Source organism: Calonectris borealis, chromosome Z (assembly GCF_964195595.1).
Source record: "Calonectris borealis chromosome Z, bCalBor7.hap1.2, whole genome shotgun sequence".
Lineage (NCBI taxonomy): Eukaryota > Metazoa > Chordata > Aves > Procellariiformes > Procellariidae > Calonectris > Calonectris borealis.
The window spans coordinates 18,493,023-18,510,948 of NC_134352.1; the positions used below are offsets into that span (position 1 = coordinate 18,493,023).

Sequence of the window (17,926 nt, forward strand, 5' to 3'; positions counted from 1 at the left end):
ACCTGAATAAAGAATCATATCTTGTAAATAGTTTTAAACTATTTGGTAAGTGGTAAGACTCGATTAGTTGATATTTGATACACTAAGAATATTTTTATTTGTGAACAAGCACTAGAAAAGTGTCATACCTACAGTATGTAATTACCTCAAACAGCTTTATAAAATGAACAGAAGTAAGTTGCATTTTATTACTTCAAAACTGATTGAAGTTACCAATTTTCCAGAGTGCCCCAATGAATTTTTGATCTAAACTTCTGAACTGTAGCAGAGCTGGAAACTTTACTGTACAGAATGTATTGGAGATCTGTGCAACTTGATTTCAGAGAGCAATGCAAATAAACTTGTAACTGCCTCCTCACTGTCCTAAGTAACAGGGTGGTGGATGCAGAGATATTTGCATGTTTTCTTGTTAGTGATCATTCATTAGAGTATATAATTTTGTCATAGTGCACAGAATTAGCAAAATGCAGAAGTGTGAATATTTGCAAAGCAGGAAGGTTTGAGAACAAGATTACCTCGTCAGGGAAGAAAAAGAAAAAAAAAGGCAAAACCACCCCTCCCAAACTGTCACGAAGTATAAAATGAAACTTAAAAGCAATAGTGACAAGGCTGTTCGTATAACTAAGATATCAAATTAAAATAATTCAAATTTTTGACATGTTAGACTTCAGATACAGTTGCTATCTCTGTTCAATACATGCCAGAAATTCCTGTTGAGCCGAACAAACAGTATTATTCAAAAACAATTGCCTGCAAAAAGTTTATTAGTTATTATTATTATTAGCCTAAAAAGAACATGAATCCTGCAAGTTATATTTCTCATGAATATGAGACTATAGTTGTTTTTCCCTAGTATTACCATAGTGAATAGCAAACCTACTGCTCAAAGGTAGGAATTGTTAGATATGGTCCTATGAACAATGTTAGGAAAAAACACTAGCACACTTCCCCTCCCTCCCCCCATTCCCCTTTTTAGAAGTATCATCTCTTTATAAAGAATATCTTAATAGACATCCTTCAAATGTAAATGCTTCTGTAACTGCAGCTTCAGAAAACCATACTGCACACTGTATGTCCAGCTATACAAACTACACCTTAACTCTGTATTCAGGAAAGGATAATTACGTAGACAAATTAAGACAACAGATGCCCTAGCTACCCCTCTGTCCTCCCCCCGCACTTTTTAATTTTTTAATTGCCCTTGCTCACTGTACCACGTGCACTAACGATAACATTCCATTTCTAGTGCAGGGCTTAAAATTTACACCGTGTAAAGCAAACTTATTGTTGACTATATTTCACTGGACAGACTTGGATTTGATCTTCCTTTCAAGTGTGCCAATATCTTCACCAAATGAGCATCTTGGTTCCCCTTTATCGCATTAATCATTGCTCCCATGCAACCTTCATGGGAGTTCAATAAACTTTCTTTCCTGGAGTACTCTCGGTGCAAACATAACACACAAGAAACAGGCTCTGCCAAAAGGGGTTGCATGCACTTAAACTTACTGCTGGCAATGCCCAACATCAGAACTTTGGGATCTAGATGAAACATTTAATGCGTAAGTCAGCCCTCTCTTATAGGGTATTTAACAAAAAGTTCAGTGAAATATTTTCCAAGTGTCATCATTTGAATATAATTCATTATTGAATAGTTCTATGTCAAAGCACAAATTTAGCTGGTGGAGTAGAAGGAGGAAGAAAAGCATAGACATTCGGTGTTCCCATGCCAACATGATCATGACCAAATTTGATTCAGCTTATGTCTGTTTCTCCATATGTAATCACACACTAATGTGCTTAGAAAGCCTCAAACATGTGATATACTAAAAATACTACCTGCTACATTAGCATAACAAATACATACATAATACTACAACTGCATATACAAGTTGCAGGTACAAATTCTAATGCATTAATTTGCATTATTCAAGCATTGAAGACCTTCACTTTTTGAGGCCAGACATCAGTTCACTGAGGAATTGTGAACAAAACAAAATTAACTAGTCCCTATCAAGTCATTAGCAAACTAGATGTAAAACAGATTAGATAAAGGAATAAGAAACCTATAATAAGAGTAATGGCAAGCACAAACCCCAAGTATTTTCAGTATCTCGGGAACCTGACTTACGTTTCTGCATGCACATGCTAAAATTTATGGCAAATTGCATTTTTCGTTCAGATAAAACAGAGACTAATTACCTCTACAAGTGTTTCCAGGACAATCAACCAAGCCTAAACAGACACATGGAACAAATTCAACCAACAATCAAAAAGAAACAGACATCTTTGAGTAACAGGAGTTAAAAGTACACATCTCAAGAGTGAGTGGGATGACAGGACACCAGGCAAAGAAAAGCTCTGAAAATACTTATTTTCAGTCTGACAACAAGAGATAGCATCCTGACTTGTCAAACGATCAGGACAAAGCAGTTCAATAAGCTGAGAAAACAGTTGTTCAGCAGGATTTTGGATGGACCTTCATGGGAAAAGACTGTAAGGCCAGAGAAAAGCATGCTATAATATTTGAAACAGATGAAAGTCAAGACGAGAATGGTAAGCTCAAGCTTAACAGTCACCAGAACATATCAGAGAACTAGGATCTTTCCCTCTATTCCAAAAGAGCATAGATCTGCAAGTTTTCACCATTTGGGCAAGATATGACCATGTGCCTGTAGATAATCAGTAAAAATCAAATGCAGAGAAAAGAAGTAGGCCTCTATGAAACCAATACACAAAACTGAACCACAGAACAGCATTCTGAAGCCAAAATGATGATAGAGGGACAGAAACTAAACAGTACAAGAATACAAAAATGTAGAAGATACCCATCTTTCAAAACTTTGTTTTAATCTTGGGATAATAAGAGGAGATGAGACTAGGCCAAGAAAAATCAGAAGATAAAGTGTCACTAGATTAAATACTTAAGCTAGAAGAAAGGAAGGGATGAGAAAAATACCTTCTTTTGCCAGTGCAGAGCAAAATAAAGGAAAGCCAACAAGGCAAGAACAAAAACAACACTACTACGTTCTGTCAATATTATCCAAGAAAAATCACCAGTACTGAGGAAGGACAGCAGAAGAGTTGGAGGAAGATCTGCACGTTTCAAGAAATTAAGTCTTGATGGCAGTGTGGGTTACAAAATAGACTGCGTTAATTTAAATGGAAATTTAGAATTGCTTAGCTGCAAAGATAGCAGAACTGAAGAAGGAGAGAATAAGGTGAGCACAGAAAATAAGTTCTGTCGTGGACAGGAAGGTCAGTCGTACCAACGGAGAACAGGAAGCGCCTTTGGGGCTGATAATCTCAGTAATGAACTGATAGACTGGAAACCATCTGATGACTGAGTAAAAGCAGAAAGGAGGAAGCTGCTGGAAATTACTCAGAGGGAGATGGGAGTATTTAGAAATCTAAGAGAATGTTACGTTTGAAGAATTATATATGCCTTTGATAAGCAGAAGCACTGAACCAGAGATACCGATTTAATTAAAAATGGGTTTTGATCAAGAATGATGAAGCACAATTTATCCTAATGCTAGAGAATTTGAGATACCGTCAACTAAGGAAGACCTAGAAATCTTAAGTCAAACATGAAGGGCTTGGATAGGTGGTAGCTAATGAAAACAGTAAGGGATTTGTAAAATAATCAGATGAAATAATACTATACGAGAGGAAAAATTAGGAAATGCTATCTGGATTTGTCCTACTAGAAGACTTAAGCAAAGAACGGAAAAAGACAAAAGACATCTGTAATTTCTAACGTGAATGTGCCAAAGGCAGCAGGGAAAAAGGAAAGGAAATTATGCGTAAGTTATGCACATTTGAATATTGACAGGCAAAAAAGGAGCAATATGAATGGCACGAGTTGTCAGTACAGAAAATACTACTAAGAAAAAAAAAAGCAAACCACAACTACAGTCATGAGAAAAGCAGTGTTTCTAAGTGAGAAAGGAACAAAATAAAATTGATAAAATGGTAAAAAAAAGCATATAAACATTTTCCTTCTGTTCCTAATGAAGATGATTAAGTTACACACATTAAAATTATTACAAACACTTAAAAATCTGTTTGTTTCACGAATACAGGATAAAAATATTCTGAGATATCAATATAAATTAACTTTTGCATTTTCCTTCCTAGAAGGTTCAAAAATCTAAGGTACAGGCTGTTAGAAAAGTCTCTAGTCAAATTTATTGGTAAAACATATTTTGTCAAGGTTATAATCATTCTATATACTCCTGTGTTTTGCAACATCAACACCACAAAAACAACAGCCTTATAACAGAAATGAATAGAAACAACTGAAACTACTGCCAATTTAGAAATTAACCAGAGTCCTACCACACTGTTTTGGTATGTCTAGCTAATCCCTACTATGAATTTTTCAGTGTCCGCTGCATAATATGTGGTCACTTCAAGAAGTCAGAAATGAAAACTCCAGTTACCATGGAATCAGCCTGACCTTGTACAAGTAAGGAAGCCTGCTTTGCATAAAAGTTTTGAAAACTTCAGTACAAGTGATTTGAACCCTCTGCTTATGCTGTCCTTCTAGCCAGCACCATAAAAGGTGCCTATATTTAACAGGCTTAGCATCTACACTAATGAAGTATGTCAGATACACAAAGAAGTACTTTACACTTTTACATAAAATTCAAACTCCAATCTGGCAGTGGTGCTAATCCCACACTCCCACACTCCTGCCTGCCATACTACTATGATACTGGGTTCATTGTAAATCTGTAGAAAAAATTGAACAGAAAATATTAACAACTCACAAAAATGCCATTTTTACAATACCACCATTCACTAAGTACTCATGCCAAACTGTTCACTTTTAGCTTAATCCTTAATCATTTTGGCACATCAAAGATTAATCCTAGTATCTCACAATAATGTAATCAATACAAAAAAGGTCAGAAGTTAAAGTCTTTGAGTACGTGAGGAAAAAAAAACCCACAGATAACCAACAGAACTGGCCTTTTAATTCAGAAATGCCATCTGATGAGTCAAGTCACCATGCAAACATTACATACTTTCAGTAGAATTGAAATGCCAGATTGCAGGAAGAATGGACAAGACTGGGAAAAATCACGCACTAGCACTTAAAAAGAATTGGATTAATCACTTCTCATCTTTACCATTACTTTACCATTACCATTACCACTTCTCATCTTTACCAGTGCTGCTGGATAACACAAATATGCCCGCTACCATTCTATTCTGATAATTTACAAATGTATGGGCAACCATCAAGGACATCTCTTTCCCAGGTCTGCCGGTAGGGCTTCTATATGTATACAGAAAAAGAATGTGTGCACCACATTACCCCTCCATGTGCAGGCACCGTTCACATGCAAGATCAGTGCAAGCACAGATTTAGAGTTACGGTGTTTCTACTCTCTTCCAACCCAACCGCTTCTGGTGGAAGCTGCAAAGGATGTAAATAACATCACACAACTTCAAAAAAACGCAAAGGTATGGCCTTAATGTGCTTCAAAACAATGATACTTATAAAATGTATCAGCAAGCGCTCTTGAATATTTTTTTTTCTTCAAAGACAGAAGTCTTCCCCTGACATGAGGCAAGGTTGATTAAGTTGCTTGTACAGCAGCTACCAAATTGCTTACAGACAGCGTGGCTTTTAAGAAAACCAGAAAAAAACCCAAGCTCTGTTTAGTTTAATATGCCATAAAACATAAGCTGAACCACTGCAATTTATGAGGCTTTAAAAGTCCCATTAGCAGAGATTTTCACCCTGAGAGGAGGGCAGGGACCAGCACAGCCCTCCCCATTTGCGGTAAACAAGGAGATGTTTCTGTCCCTGTTTGCAGATGCCTGTTCCTACAATACACCACAACAGAGAAGGAACTTAGTTATTCCAGGTGATTAATGTGAGCTCTCTCAACACATCTACCCAGTTTATGGCCTGAAAGGATGCTAGAAGTCCAAAATAACACTGATACGATCCTCTAACCTGCTATTCAAGTAGTGAGTGCTAGTTACAAATAAGGAATAGGGATTAAAACATAGGCAGAATGCATATGTAGCTAAGAAGAAAAATTATGTAGAAATAACACATTGCAAAGCTGGAAAATAACATTTCTCCCTTTTTCATCCTTCCTCCTCCCAGGAAGGTGGGAATGAACTCCATGACTGAGTACTTCCGATTTCTGCAGTCTCACTTACATCCACAGTACAAAGCAGGCATACTGCAGATACTCAAAGCAGAGCCATGACTACTACCTCATTACTTTTAGCCCTGCATCTGGGTAAGTCAGATGACCAAAATTTGTATTAACCTAAGGAAAACTTTCGTTTCTTTCATGACCTACGGTATGTTCTATGGCAAAAAACCTCACAGGAACTACGTAATTATGAATTTATTTAAACTATTTGAGGCTGAGATGTTCCACAATTCGTTTTGACTTAAAGAGGATCCTTTAGGTTAAAGAAATATCTCTGGATTCAAACTTGAAGAAGCTTTAATACTGTAATCAACACTTCTAAAAAAAAATTCTAAAGAGATTTACTAAAAGCAGACTGTAATGATAGCGTTCCACCCTGTGCACATCATTATGACAAGTTGCTTCATTTTCAGGTTTAATGGGAAGACAGTACAATTTCCCTGTAGCCTGGAACTTCTTAGATAATAATTATAGTTATTATCATAGAAGACTAATAGAAAAGCAATGTATTTCTAATGTGCTGTAGTTACTATACAGGCAGCACAAAGGTGTGGGAGCACCATTCTGAATCACCTTCCAACATTTTTTGTTCACTGAACTCTAAAAAAAGTTTTCTCCAAAGATTGAACTGGATTTTAGAATTAATTTCCTTCATCAGTATTCATGATTTTTATTTGCTTTTATTGAAAATGTATGTAGTAAAATTTCATTGGCATTTGTACTGAGAAATGGTTTCTAAGACTTAGCTTCATCTAATGAAGATTAAAGACATTACGTGGGAGACCAATATTGTCCAAGATCGCAGAATAAAAAAAAAAACTTCTGAAAGCTATGCTTTGTTATAATTAATTTTAAGAGAAAGATGAAAGGATTTGAAAAAATACCTTCTCTAAGAGTTTTTCACCACTGGACTCCCTCCTCAAGTACAATCTCCTACACTCAAGTAAAAACTATTACTTACATTTCAGTAACACCAGATGCTTCGTCAGACAAATCAAACATGAAAAGAACCATAAAGAATAGCAAGACAAACCTAGCACCAGGTAAGAACAGAACTGCAAAAAGTTAAGAGTTGCAAAGTAATCACCCGAACTTTCCAAGAGCACAAAACTGAGACAGTAAAACCTTCAATCTAGAGGAAGACATATCAAGTGTTTCTGACGATTATACATAATTTATCTTTGCTGGAAATCAGAAGCTTCTATCAAAAGTTAATACACACGCTTGAAATAAAAATTAAGAACACGGTTGGCTATTAATAAAGACACTGAAAAAAAAATCTCCATAATTTACAGAGGACCAGAAAATGCATAGGCAATCCCACTCACCTATCTTCACTAAAACGTCGACCAACCAAAATTTTACATTTGTCTGGAGGGAGACAAGCTGCTAGCAAAGGTACCGTCCTTAACACTCGACCTTCCTGTAAAGAAGAAAAGTTACTTTTGAATAAAACCAAGGAGGACTTCTATGCATTGTTAATGTTTCCATTTACTTTCAAGTTCTTTTGACTATGGACACAGAAAAAATCTTACCAGATAACTGAAAAAAAAAGATCTACAAGAAAAAAAATACCCAATTTTGATGCATTCAGATCGTATTGTTTTGATTGACACTATTAAACTTAGTTTTAACTAACCCATGATCATCAGCATAAATTTGAACTAGGCTGTAAGTATCAAAAAAACCAGCAAAACTTCACAGAATAATAAACAGTAGGCAAAAACCAGCATTAGCATTCATGTAATAGGTTGGGGAGCTAACGTCTCTATATTGGAAAATGAGGGGAGGGTTTGATTTCCACAACAGGTGCTAAAAATAAAAGCACTGGGTGTATCAGAACAGACAGTGTGAAATACAAACAACTAACTAATCTCCACCCTGCTGTCACTTCACAGTAAGCAGGACAACAGCACCAACACTGTCATGAGTGTCACGCCGTCTCCTGCCATTCAGGCTGTGTTGACCAGGCACCTGCCCACATCTTCGTGCGATTCAGAGAAGTGTGTCTCAGACAGAGAAGGTGACTGCCATGTCTGGGTGGGGAGCAGGGGCTCCTCAGATCTCAACAAACATTAGAGAGCGCTGTGTTGGAGCAGGGCTTCAGAAAGTGGAGGAAGAGGGAAGTACTGCCAGCTGCAGCAAACCATCTGCTTATCAGACTCCTTTATTTAACACAGCTGGGAACACAGTTTTTGTAGTTTTTGTATAGACAAGAAGTATTGCAAACTGAGCTTGAATACTTAGGATGTCAGTTTTTGTTTTCCCATCAAGGAAGAGGGAGCATAGGTTTATCTTGCATTTAATGAAGACAGCAAGCCAACACCGAAAACTGAATGAAAGTTTCAGTTTATTTATTTATCACAAGAGGAACAAAGGAAGGTTTTTAGCTAAATCTAGCAGGAGGCAAGACACTACAGGTCAGGTGAGGATTATGAAAGCCCTAAACCCAGTAAGAAATGAGTTCTTACAACATTCTCAACCTGAATGTCTCATGATTCAGACAATGAAAATGCAAAGAGCAGTCCCTAATTAATGAAAACCCAGGGCGGTTTTGGTCCGTCTTTTGATTTATGAGCCGTGTATCAACAATTCAGTGTTTGTGAACACGTAAGGCCTTGATTAGCTCTCTCAGTTCTCTCTGGGAAACTGTAACCTTCCACAAGTATCAATGTGCAGCTGCCTGTGGCTCTCACATTGTCTTGCTATCAAACTGCCATTAAATTAGTTCTGTGAAGACTTTTATCACTGTTGCCTAAAACCTTTATTAATTTTGCCTTTTCTGATCTGTATCTACTGATCTTTTATAAATAGAACATCACGGAGCTGAAGGAATAAGTTGTCCTGCTACATTCACCACCACTTTGCACAGCAGCAGCAGCATGATGTCTCCTAGGGATAGGTGAAGATCAAAGTACCTGGGGAGTGAAGCGCTAGCAAGGGGAGGGAGAAATATCCTTCAAACTACCATTGATTTCTTCTATCTCAGCAAAGCAGAATAAGCCATCAAGTATTATTTGTCTTTATTTCATCATAATTAAATAACACTCCAATTCATTAGTCAGAAGACTCCCTTCTTCGTAAGAATGTAAGAAGTGGCAATAAAGGAACTGGAAGAAAATCAATTATTTGTCTCTGATAAGCAAAACCAAAAGAGCTATCATCAGTCAAGGGAAAGTCATTCAACTGTTCCCTCCGATGTCATATCATTACTTCAGAATTACCTTTCATATCAAATAAATACATTCTCTTACCAAGAGGGAAAATGGAATTTTCCAATCTAAAAACCAATCTGCGTTTACAGGAAGATAAAACATAAAATTCAAAACTGAACGGAATCGTTTGAGAACAGAAGCTTAAAAACAGCTAAGTCAAACTAACATTAAAAAAGGTTTCATTTGCTTATAATTTTCTTCATTAAAAAACATTTGTATTTAACTAGACTATATATAACCTATTTGTTATCATATCGGCTATTTTCCATTTACTGGTTTGAAAGTGAGAAGCTACTCTCTCTCCTTTGTTCTTCTCAGTGTCCTAATAGTGATTTGCAACTTTTTGTTTATTCGTTATTTGACCACTGAAGTACATAAACAGAAATCGGATTGGAGGACTTCTGTGGTGGGTTGACCTCAGTTGGCCTCCAGGTGCCCACCAAGTCACTCTATCACTCCCCTTCCTCAGCAGGACAAGGGGGGAGAAAATGAGATGAAAATGAATTCATGGGTCAAGAAAAAGGCAGTTTAACAAAGAAAAGCTAAGGCCGTGTGCGGAAACAAAGGAAAACAAAAAGATTTTATTCTCTACTTCCCATCAGCAAGCGATGTCCAGCCACCTCCTGGGAAGTAGGGCCTCAGCACATGTAACGGTTGCTCCGGAAGACAAATGCCTTAATAACAAATGCCCCCCGCTACTGCCCAGCTTTTATTGCATCATATGGTACGGAATATCCCTTTGGTCAGCTTGGGTCAGTTGTTCTGGCTATGTACCCCCCAGTCTCTTGCCCACCTCCAGGCTACTGGCCTTTGAAGGCGGGGTGTGGAGGGACAGCCCTGATGCTGTGCGAGCACCGCTCAGCAGTAGCCCAAACACTGGTGTGTTATTAACATTGTACTAGCCACAAATACAAAGCACAGCACTATGAGGGCTGCTATGGGGAAAGTTAACTCCATCCCAGCCACACCCAATACAACTTACTTTTGCTTTTTTTTTTTTTCCTTCCTTTTCTGGAAATTAGTGGTACTTCTGGTTAGCATAGCATTATCCATCTACAATGAACAGGACGGTTCTAACTAATAAAAATATTTATTAAAGCCAACAGCTATATATTGCCTCCACTTTTGTTTACGAATTGTTAGGACAATTAGCAAAAATCTTCCCCTTATATTTGATTCTTACTATTCAATAAGGAATACTATACAGAAGTATTATAATGAACAATTCGAAGCTAATCACTGGCATTAGATCAATATATAAATTCATTAAATACAATCTAAGTTTTCTTCTCAGATGCTTAACTTTGAAAATTCTTACACTTCTAGAAAGAAAGAAAGAAAGAAGGCAGGGAAGCAGAACAACCTGAACAGATACCCTCTGCTGTGCTTTAGGGGTTCTGTCCTGAGTTGTACCTATCACTCAGGTTTTGAAAAGTACATAATGGCCTACACTCTGCTGGAGATTACTCCAAGGATGGTAAAAGGCAAAGGTAAGACAAACGTGTACAGGGATTTGTACACCTAGCTATGCACTGACCTGACATAAGGTTCACAACAGTAGGCATAAGAACAGAAAAATGACAAAGTTATTTTATTTACTTTTATATATATATATCTATATGCAAAGAAGAAAAAGAAACTAGGCTAGGCAAATAACTCCTTCATCTTTCCACTAGTCCTGATGCTGGGTTTGGGATACTCGGTTTCTATATACTTAATTTTTAAATTACTCTCATTATGAACAATGGTACACTAACACTATTCAGGAAACAAGTATTTACCCCTTGACATGGAATGCTAAATTCTCTTCGAATTCCTTCACAAATAAAAATCTAATTAATAATTAATAGATTAATTAATGAACCTATTACGCAAAATTGAGGCTGGATGGTAGGATTCCTCACTGGGGATCTACTGCTCTGAAATGTGATTCCTCTCTCTTTCACTGTACCTGATACCTGCACAGGTCTATCTGGCAGCATGGCCTCTGGATAGTAAGAATGTGGAGACATAGTCACATTAATCAGAGCACAGGAAATGTTGCTCCCGACTTCCTATTCCTCACCTCAATACAAGTCTCTGTAGCATCATTTGACCATAGTTGGTGGCTTACTTCACTACATTGGGGACTTCCAAAGCCAATAAATAATGAAGCACATGGAGGTTGACAGTCGGCACTGATGTGCAGTAGGGGAAGACATTCACTGTCTGGTTAGTTTAATGAGATACTTCTGAAACAGACTCTTAAGAGTGTACCTGTACTGAAATGGCAGACTGAAGGATCAGATACAGTCCAGAAGGCTTATATGCCTTCAAGACTGATTGTATTTTGAGTATGAGCAGCTACAGCAAAGGGAACCTATCTTTTGTCAGGTGTGCCTCTGCTGTTCTGGAGGCAAAAGCGTCACCTGTCATCATCTAAGACAATCACTTTCAAAGATCATTGTAAGACATTCTTAGCTTCCAACCATCTGTTTGGATTCATCTCTGATAGGCCAAGTGCCCTTGTGTAGTCAAATAGTTAAATTTTTCTTCTCAGATGGATTGTCTTCAAATACAGAGGTCTTCCAATACTAGTTTATCGTGTGAATTATCATTATATAACATACAGTAATGGAAAAGTTGCATCCCATTGTAACAGACAGCTGTTGCGATTGCTGATTAATAAAAAGTGTAGGCAGCCTTTCAGAAGGACACAGAAATGGTGTATGAAATCTCAAAAGAATCTGTAAACTTTTTCTAATACCTTCCACCATGAATAAGAAATTCAACACAATTCAAATGCCAGTTCAAAGTTCTCTGGTACATTTTTAAACCTCTTTTTTTCCAGCAAGTGACTTAAGCATATACTTAAGTACTTTTGAAATGAGAAGTAACACAAAACAGTATTTTTATTATAAGTAGCCAATTAAAAATCAAGCTTTCCCATTTAGGGACCAAATACGTCATGGCTTCTGTTTTGTTTCTCTATGAAGAACACTTTTCTGTAACTTGCTTTTTTACATTCTGCTTAAGTTCCTTCAGGGAAAGACTCTCTGCATGCTGATTGAAGTACTGTATAATGCTAAGTAAACAGCTGGACAGAAGAGTACATGTTTCTGAACTTCACAGTCTAATTTGTAGACCCAGCATCTATCCAGATCTGTGTAACTGCAGTCCAAGTTACAAAACCCTTATGACCCACCACCATACTCCATTGTTAACAGGCAAGAAAACATTAACATAAATTCTCCTATTAGGTAAACCAAAACATACTGTTCTTAAGCTAAACTATAGTTTATCATTGGCTAAACAGCTACGGTCATCACTAAGATGAATTGCTCAATTCATATTTTTAACAGAACACTAACATCAATAAAAGACCACTGCTATAATCAAAACACATTCTTCCCTGGATCAACTCTGTGCACCTCTGTGAGACACCATGTGAAGATTAATTCTTGCAATTTGTACCAAGACAAGTAGATTTCAGATTCTAGCAGGACTGTTCAGACAAGAAAAGTTGTCTTGCGTGCGTGGAAGTTGCAGAAATAAGGTGTGATTTCAGAAGATACAATAATTTAGAAGAACTGAATAAATGATACAATAACTCAGGTGAACTGGCATTTCAATCATCAAGTTTAAAAGGAAAAATCATTATATGATGTTAACAGCATAGCTGCTTCCCCTTGCCTAACATTTGTTGCATTAAGATTCTAGCTGAACTCCAACAATTGCCACAGCCTTACTCACCTCTGCTGGATGCTGAATTATATACAAGCACGTGGAGACCTTTAGCGGATGTACTGGCAGGAATGGACATAAACACACCTTCTGAGGACGGCTACATGACAGAAGGGAGTGAGAGAACAACAAAAGTAATCAGCAATTTATGAAAGATGGCATAAATATGTTGCACAAATACATACCGCACCCCAAGAGGCACACTAAGAATTTCGCCTTACGACACAGTGTATTAAACCTGATGTAATTTTCTGTCTGAAACTCCTTCTATTTCTAAAAATAAAGAAGCAAGTTTTTCATTGCAATAGAGTTTTGAGAACAGGAGTTCAGACCCCTCCTGTGGCCTGGTTAGGATTAAAGCACTCTAAAAATCCTTTCACCATCTTCAAGAGAAGCAACTTACTAGTATCCATACCCCAATCAGAGAAGCCTGTTGCTGCCTTTCATACCAACTTAGTGTTTCAACAATTTTATAAAATATTATAATAGAATGTATAATATTTATAACCAATATAATATTTATAATAGATTAATTACAATAGAAAATTTTACAAATATACACCCAGGAAACCCCAGACATACTGTATTTATGATTGGGTTCATTTTTTTACAGTTCCATCTATGCTGAAATAAGTAGTAGACATGTAGTATGAAAACAAAAAAATGCTTATCAGGAACTTCTAATTTAAGTCTGAAAAAAGAAAATAAAAATTATTTAAAATTCTTTGGTGTACTGCATGTAGCTGTTAAAATGACTAGCAGAAGAACTGTATCCAAGGAAATGAACTTAAACATTGCTTGGCATGAAACTAATATGCTGAATGATCAAAAATAAACAGAAGCAAAAAATTAACCTCAAGTTAAACACAGAGTAATTGAAGTTGTTACACCAAAACCACACATACACCCACGCAGAGAAGTCACTATAGCTACTCATATACATTATTCAATAACTCAGAAAAATGAAGGATTTCCTTAACAGTGAAGCTATTACCAGTATTCACTACTTAAAATCATACTGCAAAGCCCTCTGCGCTTAAAAAATATAAAGTCAGGATTTTCAGCAGAACGCTGGGGACTCGGAGTGCAACTTCACCTGCATCCTCCTTGTAACCTTTATTGATAACAGTTTATATGTTGGTCACACATGAGAGACAATAAGCAATCACTGCAGTAGACACAAATTACAGAAGTGAATTCTGAAGACAAATCCAAATCACGTTTGCCGTGAGCCCGACTGACACTGCACTTGCTTGTCCACAAGAGCACGCACCCAGCCAAGCGTACTAAGTAATGTTACAGTAATCCAAGCCAGTATAACTGTTCTGTAGTCAAACATTAGTACTTACCAGTAAATGGTGGCATTGTAAAAAGGCAGTAACCAAAAATAAGCTCCTCTTTAACAGTTGACAGGTTTTGTTAATTTAAACCCCCTACTTCTGAACTACTGAGACACAGAGACTATTCCCTTCTCCATGGGATATACAGTTAAAGGTTACCCAACAACAGTCTAAATCCAAAGCGGTGGGGGGAGTGTTGATGCAAGAGAAGGAATTGATCAAAATAAGCACTGGAAAAAGTGCTTAAATATTTTAAAATATTTAGACTAAAAGGCCAAGAAATCAGCCTAATGACAAAATGGAAATTATTCTCATACACTCTTATGGTATATTGTTCCAGTGGCCTGCTGTCTGTCTTTCCTTCGCACTTCTAGCCCTGGCATTTTCCTGCATAAATTTGGCATATTCTGTTGTATTAATGGTTAGGCTTTGAGCCTAAAATTAAGCACTCATTAATTCAGTGGGCTATTCCAGGGACCTTCACTGTGAATGAACCGAAACCAACCTCGCTCCCAGGTCTGATGGGTCTAATTTCAGAAGTTCTCCAGCAATGTACCACTGCTTTTTTTCCAATATTTTCTCACGTGTAACCAATTTAAACAGAAATTTCTGAAAACAGTTTTGTTAACAACCTGGAAGCAGCAAATACCCCCTGAGGCTGTTTGTTGCCTGTGCCCCGATTGTTAAGTAGAAGCCCATCCTCTTTTAGATCATCAGATTTAGTGGAAACTCAATTTTGTAGTAAGTGTGATTCCTTAGTTTCTCCCCATTATTAAATGGCTGGTTTCACTAACAAGAGAAGTCGTTAAAGTTCTCCCCATTATGGCATTTTCTACTGAGGAGAGATTAAGGCACGAAAATCTACTACACAAAGCTGTTCCAAAACAGTTAGCTGGTGACTTCAATCCAAAGAGCTGCATTGTTCACTAGCTTTTATAAGCAGATGGAAACAGTTTCTGGTGATTTCTGACCTCAGGGTGTTTAACTATAACAAAGTTGGCTAGATAAAACTTACTTATTTTCAAGTTTCCCTTTTGCATATGCTTTCTGTATTTTCCACACTGGCTTGGATTTTTCACAGGCAGTTTTTTAGGCTTTGTTAACCTCACCAAAAAAGAAAACCAAACCCCAAACCAAAAAAGAAAATTACCCAGAAAGTAAGCATTTTCAAATAGTTACAGAATAAACTGTACCTATAATTTGATTTGTAGGGGGCAGAGCACAAACCGTGACAAGTAAAATACTTTCCAATATAATTTAATTACTTACACGTGTATATACATTACTTAAGCACCCAATTAGGTACCTAATTGTGTTGAATATGTACTTTTACAACCCCATCCTGGGGGCACAAGACTTTTTTCTGTACTTTCACTTTGGTACCTAACGGTTATTGTGCCAAGACAAAGAAAACGTTATTCCTATGTGAAACTGACACTACCAACCTACATCAGTCAAATAGGAAGCACTGCAGAACAAGAGAAGTTCTGTTCCACCTCAACAAAAGCCGCCTTTGCTCTGAGAAAGGCCACCTAGGCAGAAAAGTCTTTTTGTCTTTTTCTTTTGTTTAAAGATTCTGCTACAGTCTTGCCCTACATACGCAGCTGACATTACAGAAGGGTAGGGGCAGCACCAGGAAATTTATTTAATGATGAACATCAGTTTTCTCCCATTTCTCTAAATGAAAGTAGCAATCTGCTCCAGGTAGGAACAGTAGTATTCAGAATATTAAGGAAAAGGTTTGTGGGTGGGGATTAGGATTTGAAGGAGGATAATTTTTACAGTATTATTCACCTGTATGCAATTTCACTACAGTTCATAGCAATCCAGTGAGTTCTTACCTGTCTTTCAATACAGCATTTCTAATTTAAAAACTTATGACAAAGTAACTTGTCACATTGGTGGGACCAGGGGAAAAAAAAAAAATCATTCTGTGTCTTGCAAAAGTGCTCCATATGCAAAAGACAGCCATGCTCATGCACAGACTCCTCATAGCCTTCCTTCTGTTATTCACATCTAAATTAATGATGTTCAAATTCAGAAAAACATTTGGTCTATTTTTCCAGCAGAACTGAATCTGGATAGTGGACTGTGCTGTACTGTAGTGTCAGGTTTAGCGTGATTACTAGTTTCTGGGCAGAGATACTCTAAAAGTGAATCTGCAGCAGCCTGGAAAATAGTGACCTAACTCTGAAACTCCTTCCAAGTCTTTGTATGATTTTCCTACAAATATAAATATCCTCACTTGCTTCAGGACTTTTACCTTCTTAGAACATGTCCAAAGGGCTTCTGAAAACAGGCACCGTTCTGGGAATGCGAATGAGTGTACTCTCACACCCATATTCAGAAAACTAAAGATTTAAATCCAGACTGAGCAAAGAATAACAATGTTACAATTTTATGCTCAGCATTTGTAGACGTTTCTAGGGAAAGATATAAAGAGGTTAAGTGTGCCAAACACATGTTCTAGAAACAATGCTTGCAATATTAAAATAAAGAGGAAGCTGATGTTTTTAAACTACTATCCCTGGCAACATTTTCATGTTCCAACACATATTGCCAAGGTCAGGCTCCACACTCTGTATTTTCAAAGAAACATGCCTACCCAAACAGAAACAGCTGCTTCAAGTAAATTAGATTTCTTTACTGTTTAGGTCAAAACATCAAGGGTTTCAAGACCAAAACCCACCTGAGAAGCCTGGAGAAAAGGCACAAAGTTACCCTACGTTTGTTTTATACTTTTAATATTTTAATACGTGTTTTATACTAACACAAGTTCATTACACACATGCATTAAAACAACTTTCAGGAGTTTTACAAAGCTGTGTTGGAAGTTTAGAAGCACAAGTCCACACATTTTATAAAATTTGAGAACAAATTTTTGCTAATTTTATGTTAGAGGACAAACACAAATTAAAAAATGGTTTTAAGATTACATTTTGCATCCTCCACCTTAACCACTACAGCTATAGAAGGACCTTAAAAGAATGAGTGGATTAAGTTAAACATAGATAAACATAAAATCATGCACTTAGAAAGAAACAATCTGTCCTGGTTTCGGCTGGGATGGAGTTAAATTTCTTCCTAGTGCTGTGTTTTGGATTTAGTACGAGAAGAACGTTGATAACACACTGATGTTTTCAGTTGTTGCTAAGTAATCTACTAGTCAAGGACATCCAGCTTCCGTGCTCTGGAAGAAGCTGGGAGCGAGCACAGCCAGGACAGCTGGTCCAGCTGGCCAATGGGGTATTCCATACCATGTGACGTCATGCTCAGTATATGAATGGTAGGCGTGATCCAGGAAGTAGCGATTGCTACTTGGTTATCGGTCAGCGCGGTGGTGAGCAATTGCATTATGCATCACTCATTTTGTATATTCTATCATTATCATCATCATTATTATTATTATTATCATTATTTTCCCTTTTCTGTTCTATTAAACTGTCTTTATCTCAACCCATAG

At 37.1% G+C, this 17,926-nt stretch overlaps 1 protein-coding gene across 8 annotated transcripts in view; it reads right to left on the bottom strand.

Moving 5' to 3' along the window:
• The window catches only part of DTWD2 (DTW motif tRNA-uridine aminocarboxypropyltransferase 2), a 104,403-nt gene that overhangs the window by 57,160 nt on the left and 29,317 nt on the right, over positions 1–17,926 (bottom strand). For all 8 annotated transcript variants that reach the window (XM_075136191.1, XM_075136198.1, XM_075136195.1 and 5 more), the window contains 2 exons: positions 13,133–13,223; positions 7,514–7,608 (listed from right to left, as the gene is read on the bottom strand). In XM_075136191.1, coding sequence (XP_074992292.1) covers positions 7,514–7,608; positions 13,133–13,223 — 186 coding nt within the window. The remainder of the gene's footprint in view (positions 1–7,513; positions 7,609–13,132; positions 13,224–17,926) is intronic.